The sequence below is a fragment of the Ranitomeya imitator genome, chromosome 1, assembly GCF_032444005.1.
Source record: "Ranitomeya imitator isolate aRanImi1 chromosome 1, aRanImi1.pri, whole genome shotgun sequence".
In the NCBI taxonomy this organism is placed as follows: Eukaryota; Metazoa; Chordata; class Amphibia; order Anura; family Dendrobatidae; genus Ranitomeya; species Ranitomeya imitator.
The window spans coordinates 727,235,059-727,248,774 of NC_091282.1; the positions used below are offsets into that span (position 1 = coordinate 727,235,059).

The 13,716-nt window shown below is 44.2% G+C and overlaps 1 protein-coding gene across 20 annotated transcripts in view; it reads left to right on the top strand.

Annotated features, from left to right (window-relative positions):
* The window catches only part of KTN1 (kinectin 1), a 197,824-nt gene that overhangs the window by 169,577 nt on the left and 14,531 nt on the right, over positions 1–13,716 (top strand). For 13 of the 20 annotated variants that reach the window (XM_069732747.1, XM_069732819.1, XM_069732861.1 and 10 more), the window contains 3 exons: positions 3,846–3,936; positions 7,711–7,797; positions 13,495–13,578. In XM_069732747.1, the coding sequence (XP_069588848.1) occupies positions 3,846–3,936; positions 7,711–7,797; positions 13,495–13,578 (262 nt within the window). The remainder of the gene's footprint in view (positions 1–3,845; positions 3,937–7,710; positions 7,798–13,494; positions 13,579–13,716) is intronic. The other 7 variants (XM_069732828.1, XM_069732887.1, XM_069732904.1 and 4 more) reach the window with 1 other exon arrangement.

Below are 13,716 nucleotides of genomic sequence, written 5' to 3' on the forward strand. Positions count from 1 at the left end.
GGTTCCCAGGTCTCATATAGACCTAATCGTTCCTGGAAAAGCAAGCCCAAACCGTCTGAATCCAAAGGGGCCAGATCCTTTAGATCAGTGTTTCTCAACTCCGGTCCTCAAGACCCACAAACAGGTCAAGTTTTCAGGATATTCTTAGTATTGAACAGGTGATAATTTCATCACCTGTTCAAGCATTAATTCCATCACCTATGCAATACTATGGAAATCCTGAAAACATGACCTGTTGGTGGGTCTTGAGGACTGGAGTTGAAACACTACTTTAGATCCTCTACACAATGACTGGTTATAGTATACGGTGGGCACCGACAAAGTAGGCGGCCGTCTACTTTAGTTCCGAGAAGCCTGGCTCTCGGTCATTTATGACGAGTGGGTCAGAGAACTGGTGTCCTCCAGATACAAAATAGTTTTCTTCCCCTCCCTCAACACTTTTTTTTTCCTGTCATCTCCCAATACAAAGGCAACAGCCTTTTTCAGAGACTTAGATGGTCTCCAAATGGGCGGAGTCATTATTCCAGTCCCTCAAGACAAAAGGTTCAAGGGTTTTTACTCGAACCTATTTGTGGTTCCAAAAAAGGGCGGAACAGTGCGACCCATACTGGACCAAAAATTGTTAAACAAATTTGTCAGAGTGCGACGTTTCAAAATGGAGTCCCTCCGCTCAGTCGTCACCTGAAAAAGGGGACTTTCTAGCATCCATCGACATCCAGGATGCTTACCTTCACATCCCGATTTTTTTTTTTTTTTTTCCCTCACCAAAGATTTCAACGCTTCATGGTTGGTGGGGACCACTTCCAGTTTCTAGCTTTGCCCTTCGCCCTCGCCACCGCCCCCAGAGTCTTCACCATGGTCATGGCGGCGGTCATGGCCATCCTTCACACTTGGGGTGTGGTGGTGCTTCCGTACCTGGACGATCTGCTTATCAAAGGACCGTCTTTACGGGCCTGCGAGGAGTGCATGAGTATCACGTTGGATACATTTTCTCACCTGGGTTGTAAGATAAACTTAAAAAAGTCTTCTCCAGTGCCATCTCAGCAGATTTCCTTCTTGGGAATGATCCTGGACACTTCCCGCGGGTTGGTAATTCTCCCTCCGGAAAAGGTCTTAGCCTTACAACAGGGAGCACGGATGCTCTCCCGCTCTTTCCCTCACTCCATACGATTCAGTATGGGGATTCTCGGCAAGATGGTGGCAGCGATAGAGGCGGTTCCATGTGCGCCAGCTACACCTTCGCCCTTTGCAACATGCACTTCTGACGGCTTGGGACAGGAACCCGTTCTCTGTCGACCGTCGATTCCGTCTGCCTGAGAGGGTCAGGCAGACCCTCAGGTGGTGGATGCTGAAGTCTTCACTGGATCAGGGAAGTCCTTCCTTCCAGTACGTTGGCTTGTGTTGATCACCGATGCCAGTCTTCTTGGCTGGGGTGCAGTTTTCCGCCATCACACGGCACAGGGACGCTGGTCTTCTCGAGAGTCGCGTCTGACGATCAACATTTTGGAGATACGGGCAATCAAGTTAGCCCTTCTGCTTTTTCATCATCTGCTGGCAGGTTGTCCCATCATGATCCAATCCGACAATGCCACGGCTGTGGCTTACATCAACCGTCAGGGGGGCACCCGCGGCAGGACAGCCATGCACGAGGTAGGTCGCATATTTCGTTGGGCCGAGAGGAACCACTCAGCCATATCGGCGGTTCACACTCCGGGCGTAGAGAATTGGGCGGCAGATTTCCTCAGCCGCCAGGGCCTCGCCTTGGGAGAGTGGTCTCTTCATCCGGAAATCTTTCAGCTGATTTGTTATCGGTAGGGGACTCCGAATGTGGTTCTGATGGCCTCACGGCTAAACACAAAGGTTCCCAAGTTGATAGATCGGTCCCACGACCCAATAGCCATTGAAGCGGATGCACTGGTTCTTCCTTGGCAGGAATTTCGGCTTCCGTATGTATTTTCCCCCGCTCCCCTTACTTCCAAGGGTCATCAAAAGGACCAGGGCTGAGGGGGTACCAGTGATCCTGGTCACGCCGGCCTGGCCGCGCCGGGCATGTTACGCGGACCTAGTTCACCTCGTCGCCAATGTTCCCTGGTGACTCCCGGATCGCCCAGATCTGCTAGCCCAGGGCCCCATTTACCACCGGAACCCCAGGGCCCTGTGTTTAACGGCGTGGCTGTTGAATCCTGGGTTTAGCTCAGGCAGGATTTTCTCAACAAGTGATCTCCTCCATGATTATTGCTAGGAAACCGGTGTCTATGTGCATTTATCACACCTGGAAGACCACCTTCTCTGGTGCAGGGACCATGGACGCTCTCCTCTTGAGTTTTCCATTCCTTCCTTCCTTGGAGTTTTTCTGCAGACCGGTTTGGAGTCAGGTCTCGTGCTTAGCTCACAGATTTCACCCTTATCTGTTTTGTTCCAACGCAGGATTGCCACCAGATTACAGGTGAAGACATTCATTCAGGGAGTTTCCCATGTGATGCCTCCCTATAAAATGCCGTTGGAACCATGGGATCTTAATTTGGTCCTCAGGGTTTTACAGGAGGTCTCTTTCGAACCACTGTAGGATGTTTCGCTAACTTTTCTTTCCTGAAAGGTAGTTTTTCCTAGTCGCAGTTACGTCAATCAGGTGATTCTCGGAGTTGGTGGCCCTGTCCTGCCGAGCTCCGTTCCTGATTTTCCATCAAGACAAGGGGGTTCTGAGAACGTCACCGTCTTTTCTGCTGAAAGTTGTCTCTTCTCACGAGGATATTGTTTTGCCCTCACTCTGTCCGGCACCAGTACATCGTATCGAGAAGGCTCTTCACACTCTGGATCTAGTGAGAGCTCTTAGTAGATATGTCGAACGGCGTCTTTCCGCAAGTCAGATGTCCTGTTCGTGCTTCCGGAGAGGCATAGGAAGGGCCTAGCCACTTCAAAGGCCACAAAAAGCCCAGTGGATTTGCTCGGCTATTCAGGAGTCCTACCGTGTCAGGGGCATACCTGTCCCAGCAAGTATTAAGGCACAGTCCACTCGGTCAGCGGGCACCTCTTGGGCCATTCAGCACCAGGCGTCAGCAGAACAGGTCTGCAAGGCTGCAACTTGGTCCAGCTTGCATACTTTCACAAAATACTACAGTATTCATTTTCAGGCCTCTGCAGATGCTGCCCTCGGCAGGCGGATTCTGCAGTCGGCAGTACCACATCTATAACTCGTTGGTTCATGGGGTAATAACAGTTCATTGTTCCCCACCCAGGGACTGCTTTAGGACGTCCCATGGTCCTGTGCCCCCCCCCCCCCAATGAGGTGTAGGAGAAGTAGGGATTTTTGTATACTCACCGTAAAATCCTTTTCTCCGAGCCAATCATTGGGGGACACAGCACCCACCTTGTTAGCCTAATGGCTTGTGTTCATTCTTAGTTTTGACATAGTGTATTCTTGTTAATAGTTACAAGCTCCTACTGCTTTGTTACCAAACTGGTTCAGGTTAGAGCCAGCAGAGGGTGTATACTGCAGGGGAGGAGCTAATCTTTCTATGTTCACTTGGTGTCCTCCTAGTGGCAGCAGCATGACACCTATGTCCCGTGATCTGCTGTGAAAGATAGGGGGCGTTCACGTCATCAATGCAGAGAGACTGCAGCTTTGCACAGAGGCCTTCAAGAAAAAGTGTGGACGTGCTGGTAACAGTTGTTCTTTTTATCATTGGAGTTCTCTTTTGTCTGCCTTTAAGACCTTTGCACTTGTCTTAGAGGCGAACTGGAGAGGATACCGAGAATATAAGACATTTTTTACTCTTTGTTGGTATGACCTCAGGATAACCAGTAAAGTGTAATCCAATTTCCTGACGTATTATATATGTTTCTAGTATTGTAGCGAAGGACAAGTATATAACCGAGCTGCTGTCAGAGCTGGAAGCACAAAAATCTGCAGTAGAGCAACAAAGGAAGAAGAACAATGTAAGTTACAAGGATAAAAAAGTGTTTGTAGCTTTTTACACCTAAGTTAGCCATACACACGTAAGATCTGACTTCTGCCTACGATTTTGTGTAAGGAATCTCTTATCTCTCCCCTGACATCCGGTGTTGAGGGAAAGCAGGGGATCTGCACATTGGATTTTAGCATTTTTATTCCCCCGTCTCCAGATGTCTGACAGTGGCTTACTCTTTTTACTATAGGGCTGAGCAAAAAAGATTTGCAGGAACCTGTTCCAGCAGCCATGTCAGAACTCCGTAACCACCAGATCCAAGCTCTGTGAATATACCATCGTCTGTCATCTCTGGTACCTCTTCTTATTAGTAGGTCCTGCGGCATCATTATATTGCAGGGTGACACATGCATGGTGACACTAATTAAAAGAAGCGCCAGAGATGCCCGCAGGTAGGAGGAGGTTCGCAGGGCTCTGGTCTGGTGGCCACGTGAGAGAAATAGATATTGGCTGTCCAAGAGTTTATCCACCAGTGATCTCGTGTGTATGGCCAGCTTTGCTGGTGAGCGAGTGGTATATACGCTTTAATGATTAAACTGTGATCTAACGGAACAGTTATATGGGTTTTGCCCTGGTTTCTTCCATACTTTCCATTTCCATACCCCTCGTCTCTGCCTGACTGCCAGGAATGTGCTTCTGGGAGTTATTGTTGTTTTCATTGTGCCCAGCTACAATCAGGTGTCTATGGGGTATTTTACCCCTGTAAATCAAGAAGTTCTTTAGCCAAACTTATTTTTAGGGAAATTGAACACCAAAGATGGAATCGAGTTAAAACAGTTGAGCTGTTTTTTCCCCTCCTTCAGCATAGTGCTATTCCTGCATAGAGTTTAATGTCGGCGTTTTGACTGACTGATGCTTATACAGTCGACAGTTAGTGCCTTTCTAGTAACTTTTAAGGCAGACAATGAGTATGCCATCAGTAACGTCAGTGGCCATTTACACCTTTCATTACTATAAGGGGCTAGACGGTATCCACCTCCTTTAGAACGATCTTGCAGTTCCAAAGTCATGGAAACATACTGCCAAAACTAGTGATTGGACCTCAGTAATGGCCAGAGGGGCTCAACACTTTGATATCCTATTTTTAGAAGTACATTTAAAAAAAGATCCTCTATAAGGGCACTGTTATGTTGTGTCGATTACCAGTACTCTCACCTAGATATGATGCAAATCGATTTGCAGGACCCTGGTCCGGTGGTCACATCGGTAATCTGCGGCCGACGGGCAGGAACTCTGCAAACAACCTTTTACGTGTTGGCATCACCAGGTTTAGCACGATGCAATCTCTTGAGACTAATGCATATTTGATGGCATTACAGGCCGGGTAATCAAGAGAAGAGCCACAGATGGCAGCAAGTAGGAGGTGGCTCCCAGGGTTCCCAATTGGCACCCACAGACAACAGATGTGGCCTCTGGACTGGGTCCTGCGAATCAATTTTCTCCATCTTAAGTTAGAACTCATGACCAAAATTATGCAGCCATGTTTCTCTTATCTTGGACAACCCCTATAAGCATCGTATAAATTAAGTTCTACAACTTTCTGATTCACTTTTTTCTTTAAATTTCTTACCGTTTTCAGGATGTCTGCTGACGGCGAATGAGAAATTCTAGCTTGTGTTCGCAGGCTGCAAGTGCACGTGCTCCTGTGCATATGATTGTATGCAATCTTGGCAGTGCTCTGTGAGCCGGCAGTGCTCTGTGAGCCGGCAGTCCTCTGTGAGCCAGCAGTTGCTAGTTTGCTTAAATATATCCAGCTCCAATAAAATCGCTCACAAGGCATCGAATAGACTGGATACAATTGTCCCCACTTCTCAAAATGCAACCCTTCGAAGATTTTGTTCTGTGTTGTGAATGTTAACCTTTTTTTTCTGTTTGGTGGATTGGAATCTGTTCTTTCTATCTAAAAACTTTCCTTTTTTTTCCACTAAAGCCATTAGGACAATGTTATCATAGATTCCCCCAAAAGTAGCGTTTCAACATATGATCTGTCTTCCAGTATTGACAATAATGCAATGTATACAAGAGCTGTCTATGGCCGATTCCACACAGCAGTGTCTGCAGTCTACATTAACTTTTACTAGTGTTTGTGAGAAAAAAAGCTTAGGCTGGTTTCACATTTGCGGTTGTGTCTGCAGCGTTTCTGACGCATACATCCACATGCGTCTTGATTTCCTATCTTTAACATTGTAGATGCAGGTGCATGCCTTTGCATGCATTCACCCGCTTTTGCTTACGCATGCGTATTTTTGCGGTGTGCGGTTGGGCGCGGCTGACGCACCATATTAGAAATTTTTTTGCCGTCAAATTTTCGCCACCATACACATGCGGACGCTTGTGGATGGAGTGCTTCAAAACAACGCATTATAGTCTATGGGAACGCAAGGACTTGCATTTGCACAAGGGTCTATATACAGAAATCCCATGAGCCACTCCCATTGGATGTGGCTTGTGTCAAGGAAATTCTCCTGGAAAAATTTTTCATAACAAACGCATGTGCATAAACGATGCGAACGTATGCAAAAATGCGTGCAAACATTGCATTTTTTTATCAGTCATGCGTAAGTTGATGCCGATAAAAAAATGCAGCGTTATCATGCGTTTTGCCATGCGTTTGTGGTTGCGTACGAAACGCTGCGGACTCGACCACAAATGTGAACCTAGCCTTAGAGAAGTTAAAGAACTCTTTCCCTCTTAAGCCATGTACACCTCCGCACAGAATAGTTTTATTATTCAGTTGCTTCCTGAATACAAAATTAAATGACAATGTCTGCAAGTCCTTTCTTTAGCTGAATGCTTAGTAAAAATGTTTCAAGTTCTTCAGATCTTTTGCTCTATTCTTCCTCCTCCGCCTGTCCCTTGGTGTTAGAAATGGGAACCCGCAGAGTTGGAGAGGAGCACCGTACATAAATTTCCACATTGTGGAGAGCGGCGAAAGTATCTCAGGGAGGGCAGAAAAGACCGTAGACTAGGAGGAAAGTTCTGTGGCAAGATTGTTGGCACTGTAGCTTTGCAGAACTGCGGTCCTGGGTTCAAAACCCACCAAGGACAACATCTTCAATAAGTCTGTATGTTCTTATTTTTATGTAGGCTTCACCTGGGTCCTCGGGTTTACTCTCACAATTCAAAGATGTATTGATAATGAATTTAGATTGTGAGCCCCAATGGGGATAATATGATGACGTAAAGCGATATGAAGAGAAAATAAGTGCAGGATAGAAGCTGTGTTGCTTTGAGCAGCACCCTGGATAAAGACAATCCAGCCTTTATTCCTGGGAGGCTTACCAGAAGCTAGTAAAATTACACTAACAAAAACACCCATTTGGACTTGTTCGCTACGCATTTAGTGCTACACTTTTAGGGGTTCCCACTTATTGCCAAATTAATCCCTCTCGGTTACACTGTGTAAAAAGTCTCCACCTGCAAATGTAGTGCTGAAGCATCTTCTCTAGAAAGGTGCCACCAGATCTACTCAGGACATGAAGCAGTGACCAAGGTAATTTGGGTGCAGCAGTGAATATATTGACACCATGACTAAGACTCTCACAGATAGGAGTTGCTTCATCTTCTCAGGGCTGTGTGGGATCTTCCATATTTGCGGCCTTTGTGTGTGAAACGCTGGTAGCATCTAATGAATTTGGTCAGGCAAAAAGTGATCCAGCCCCTTCTATTGCAACTTACTGAATGATCTGTGAGGACGTTTTTAGTATTTGGGTCAACTGAAATACCTCTTTCTAAAAACAATTAGGACCTTCGGGAGAAAAACTGGAAAGCAATGGAGGCATTGTCATCAACTGAAAAAATGCTACAAGAGAGAGTCAACAAGACTGCCAAGGTTGTAATGCTACTGGTGGGGACCTAGCGCAGATCGTATCGGTGCGCGGCTGCTCTGATGACTCTTAGCTCGGTTTCTAGGATGGCGGGATGAATTTTATAAAACGGCTTGCTGATGCCTCCATGATGCTCCAAACTTTAAATCTCTTCCTAAAGCGAATAGCCACAGTTTTATCTTTAACTAAAAACAGTAATTAAAAAAAAATATATCTACTGGTCAGAGGTTTGCTTTTCTGATACAGAGCTCCAAATCCACTGCACTTAAGGACTCGTGCAGATGTCCGTGGATCTTGGTCAGATTACAGACTGGTCACAGGTCTCCCAACCAGAGCTTAACAACCTCATAGAAATGTATGAAGATGTCACACTCGGGTTGGGAGACCTGTGACCAGTCCATGCATCACTGTCCATGATCGGACCTAGATCCACAGACGTCTGCATGAGTCCTCAGAGATTTGAGAAGTTTTAATCGGTGGAGTTCAGGTGCTAGGACTTTTTTTTTTTTTTTTTACGGAAGTGCTCAGGTGAGTCTGCCCTTCTGAGCCTGAATATGTACTCCTCATAAATCTATCAGAGAATTGTCACTTGGCTAAGTACTTCTGTCCCTCCATTTAAAGGGCTTTTCCTATGATCGTCAGCAGGAGCACAGTTCTCCCCAACCTCACGGCTTCCTGTTTGCCAGAAGTGATAGGTTCATGCTTGATTGACAGTTCGGACCAGCAGCATTGTTCTGCCACTACCCTGGACTGTACACTTTCGATGTTTCTGTACGAGGTACCTTTTGCTTCTGCTACATCGGAAGCTCAGCGGTACTGAAGTTGGCCAGGATCGAGAGAGAACAGTGTGCTCCGGCGTTCCTGCCAGCTTTGGAGCAGCACTTACAAGCTCTGCTAAGAAGAGCTTGTAAATTCTTAATATGTTCAGTCACAGCTACTTCATTGCAGCAGCGGCCAGACTCTGGACATTGAACTACGATAAAGAAATGACACTGGATTTTCAGTAACAAGTAATTTGTACCTACAAAAGAACATTAGAATAACATTTCAGGTGATCTTTGAGGGTCTAAGCACTGGAAGCCCCACTGATCACAGCTTCTGAAATGTGTGAAAGTGCAGTTCTTCTTTTTAGAGGCTGAACGATGAGGGTACAAAAGTTGATTCCTCCCCCACTGATGTGATACTGATAGTCTATAAAGGTCATTCCTGGAAAATCCTCGAAAATAAACCTGTATGTAGTAAATTTCTATCCCTGCCGGCTTCCGGCATGTTCTCTCATAGACCCGGTTTGTGACCACTGTATCAGAATACTGGAGCTCCGACTAAAAACGAAGTGATGGTAAAAGGTGGATATTCCCTTCAAGCCTCAGGAAATGGGCGACTGAATTTGATCATCGTGCGGGTCACAGACTTAATGGAGATATTGACTGGAATTATCCCATAGCTCCAGCACTACAAAAACTTGGCATCGGTAATTTTTCTCGTAATTGGTGCAACACAAAATATAAATAATGGTCACTCAGTCCTGCAATCTGCACTCATACGGAGCACTGATGGCGTGATCAGCGTGCCGTTTGTCCCCTTGAATACCTAGCTAGGGGTACAGGCAGAGCAGCTGCGCACTATTAGGCACTACTATGTTGAGGTAGCGGAGGCACCCCATATCATCATGTCTGTACTACCTCAACACTAGTAGGGGCGCCAAAGCAAAGCCTTGATTGGCTATGGTCAAAATTATATCTTTCAATCATATCTGTATGTACTTCTCCTCTTCCTCTATTCTTTCTTTACATTTGCTCATTTGTGGTGTTTTTTCTTCATGGGCATGCGGTGTGTCTGTGTTGTGCGATTACAGAGGATGAGCTTTTATAATTAACACCTATTTGTAGATGGGAAAACCTGCAGCCGCGTACATATATATTGGCTATGGACTGGGGAGAAAAATATGTAGGAGGTGAATACTGCTGTTATCAGACTGGTAAGAATCCAGATACAAAGTGTCCAAAGCTCGATAAACGTACACGGCTTTTTAGACTTAAAAGGGTTTTCCTATCTTATCTCTAGAGTATGCGATCACTTAAAGGGAAGCTCTCATAAGAAAATTCCTTATTTGTATACATACATGTGCACTGTCAGGATTCCCCTCTATTTCCAGATCGAATGTGCAATTGCATGACCACAAGTTTGTGATTTGCTTACTTGTGGTCAATTGCCGACTAGCAAAATTAATAGAAGTGAATGAGCAGCTAACAGGCACGTGATCGCAAGTTATTGCATCTGTTCAAGATGGAATTGGAGGGGAATCCTTACAGTGTGCATGTTTCACACAATCCCAATTCAGCAATCTGCAATCAGAGGTACAGCAGAAATTTAGAATGAGCTTGGAAAAATCTTTTAAGTAGGATTTTGGGCTCCTTTTTGTAAGCTTTTAGTTAATTATGTATACTTGATATATTAGTGCAAGTGTTCCAGAAAAAATATAAATGTATCTGTTACGGAGGCTAATAGTTAAAGATGTAGTGTACAGCGCTTTATCAGAAGCCTTTTAGGGGAGTACCTTACCTGTCGGCAGTAATAACACATGCGTGCGATCAGGACTGTTATCATGCTACTGAATGTGGTTTCTGCCGAAAATAAACGGAAAATAGAAACATAGGAAACATGTAAGGCTTTTAAACAGATAACCCAACATCATAGTCATGCATATGACGAAAAAGCCAAATCATAAGGATGTGCAGGACACACTAATGAGAACTAGAAAAACCACAAAAAAATAGTGTACTAGTCCAAAATTAATAAATATGAACTTTATTACATATCAATAAATTACAAAGGTCAAAAATGACAGCGAAAGCTAAAATTGGCTAATACACCTCAACTGCCTAATGGGGGACAGAGCAGTACAAACATCGCAACAACAATAATAATCACTCCGGTGAATATAATGCCTAAAGAACAATGTCCATCAGAATACAGGGACGGAGCAACATAATGTCTATCACATGATCAACAACTGTAGACAGCATGGTATCATAAAGCAGGGTAGAATATATTAAGGAACATACCGACATGTGATAGATAAACAATGCTGCACCACGGCATCCCCACCCACCCGACACGCGTTTCGGATCAACCTTCCTCAAGGGGGGCGTGCCAAAGATAAAAACTCCCATCCTTTTATACAGAACATGAGGGTAACCACACCAATCAACAGACATATCCGAAGCACACCCGAAAATAAACGGCTCTGACTTTACAGGAGCCGTAAAAGTTGGAAATGGATGAAAAACAAGTAGTTTGGAAGATGCGCTGAATTGCTTGGTCACGCCAAGGTGCGTTGAGCGCCTGTGCTTTGGACGTTTTTTTTGTGCGGACAGGCTCACTTTAATTGGATTCAATATTTTAATTGTCTTTACACACAGTGGATATAAAAAGTCTACACACCCCTGTTAAAATACCCTCTTACAATTGGGTATGTTTGTATTCAGAATCGGCCAATTACAATAAAACTCACATTATGTCGAAGTAATCACACAGCTGCCATCATTTAAAGCGATTCTTATTAACTCCATATAGTTTAGCTGTTCTAGTAGGATATTACTGACTTTTTCTTAAGTGCATTTTACAGCAAAAGCCATGGCCTGTAAACAGCTTACAACACAGCAAAAGGATCTCTTCTCAGGAGAAGGGTACAAAAATGTTTCCAAGGCATTAGATGCATGAAGGAACACTGTGAAGAGTGTTCAAGAAGTGGCTTAAATTTGGCACAACAGTGACAGTGAACTAGACGTCCCTCGAAAATTGATGAAAACATCAGAATAAATTGGTCCAGGAGGCTGCCAAAAGACCTAAGGAAACATTAAAGGAGCTGCAGGAATTTGTAGCAAGCACTGATTGTGACCGCAATCTCCCTTATTCTTCATATGTCTGGGCTGCTGGGTACGATGTCAAGATGGAAGCATTTTCTTACAAAGAAAAACATCCAGGCTAGACTGTGTTTAGCTAAAACACACATCAAGTATGCCAAAAGCGCGTGGGAAAATGTGTTCTGGTGTGATAAAATCAAGGTTGAACTTTTTGGCTATAATTCTTTAAGGTATGTTTGGCGCAAAGTCAACAATGCACATCATTAAAAGAGTGCCATAACCACAGTGAGGCATGGTGAAGGCAGCATTATGTTTTGAGGCTGTTTTTTTTGGTAGCTGGAACTTGGGTTTTAGTCAAGGTGAATGGAATTATGAACAGTTCCAAATATCAGTCTAATTAACAACAAAAACTATCGATTGCTGTTAAAAAGTTAGATGAATTTCACCTTTTCAGCACGCCCATAAGTGACCTCCAAATCGACAAAAGAATGGCTTTGCCTCAAGAAGATGAACGTTTGGGAATGGCCCAGCCAGAGCCCAGACCTGAATCCAACTGTAAATTTATGGGTGACCTGAAGAGGGCGCTGTAGAGAGGAGATGCCCTTTCAATCTGGCAGATTTGGAGCTACTGCTAGGATAAGTGGGCAAAGTTTGCCAGTTCTAGATGTGCCATGCTTATAGACTCCGACCCAAATAGCCTGAACACTGTCATAAATCCCAAGAATATTTCAACAATTATTTAATTGTGTACATCTTTATTGAACCACATTATTTTAGTTTTAAATTTATTTCTTTCTCCATCCGAAAAGGTTTGTTTATTTTTCAGTGGATTTGTACAGATTATTGGGGACATTAAAAGTGGAAAAATATGTTAAAAAAAATAAATATTGACTACAATCTGGCATTTTAACAGGGTGGTGTAGATTGTTCATATCCCCTGTATATTTAATTAGGTTATTGTGTAGCTGTCCATACCTGGGGGTTAATCTTATCCTTTTTCTGCATGTGTATTTATCCTGGTATTGCATGCAGGGTTTGTTCATTTTGTGTCTGTGCTTTAAGATTTGTATACAGGTTACCAATTTTTCTGGGATCCTGAAATATAGGGCAGGTCTTCCAGGATCCTTGTGGTGTTTTACTGTAGTATTTGACCAGATGATCTCTTTCTTTACCCTACCGACATGGGCAATAATATATGTATGGGGAAGGTTACATAAGGGATTAGCAGGATGGTTGTACAGGGCCTTGTAAGACAGTAAAATTGATATCCATCTTGTCGTAATCCAATGAGCCCTCTCTGAGAAATCGAGCTTTGAAGTTGCATGCAAATGAACTTGGAAATACATTTTGGGTGTGTCAAGAAAATGAGTTCAGCACACCCCCAATGCATTTCCTGGCTAATTTGCATGGGGCTTCAAAGCTCGATTTCTCAGTGATGGCACATCGGATTACTACAAGATGGGTACCATTTTTGCTGTTGTATAAGGGACCTTGTATCCATGCCACTAGTTTCAGTGGTGCCAGTTTCCCTGTAACCCATAGGCTGCTTTCTCTTGTAACTGTGTGTAGTTCTGCTGGTATAACCTTTCAAGTAGGGGATGCCTGTGATTGCTTGCTCTTCTCTTTGTCGTGCAGGAGTGGATGTACTCACGTCTGGGACGATAATAGGATGTTTCATGTGCATGTTAAAGCATAATAGTTTCTTCCTAGCTAATGCATACGTTTGCCTCTTATATCCTCTATGACATAACATCTGTGTGTTTCACCCATGTTTATGTCTTATAATGTCGGCTTTTTACACTTGGACCCTGATTGCGACATCTTGCTTTGTTATAGGAGAGACCGCAGAACGCTGGGGAGAATGAGATCCGGGAAATCCTGCAAAAGATCTTCCCAAAAGTGTCCGTCTCTTCTAATTTGGTAAGAATTAGATTAAATATTAATCTACGGAAGATCTTGAAATACCAGATCAATGGCAAAGGAATAGACTGTAAGACAAGTAGTTGTTGTACTGGTTGCATGTGCCAGTTGCTGCTAGTCTGCCGTGCCGGGTCCTGC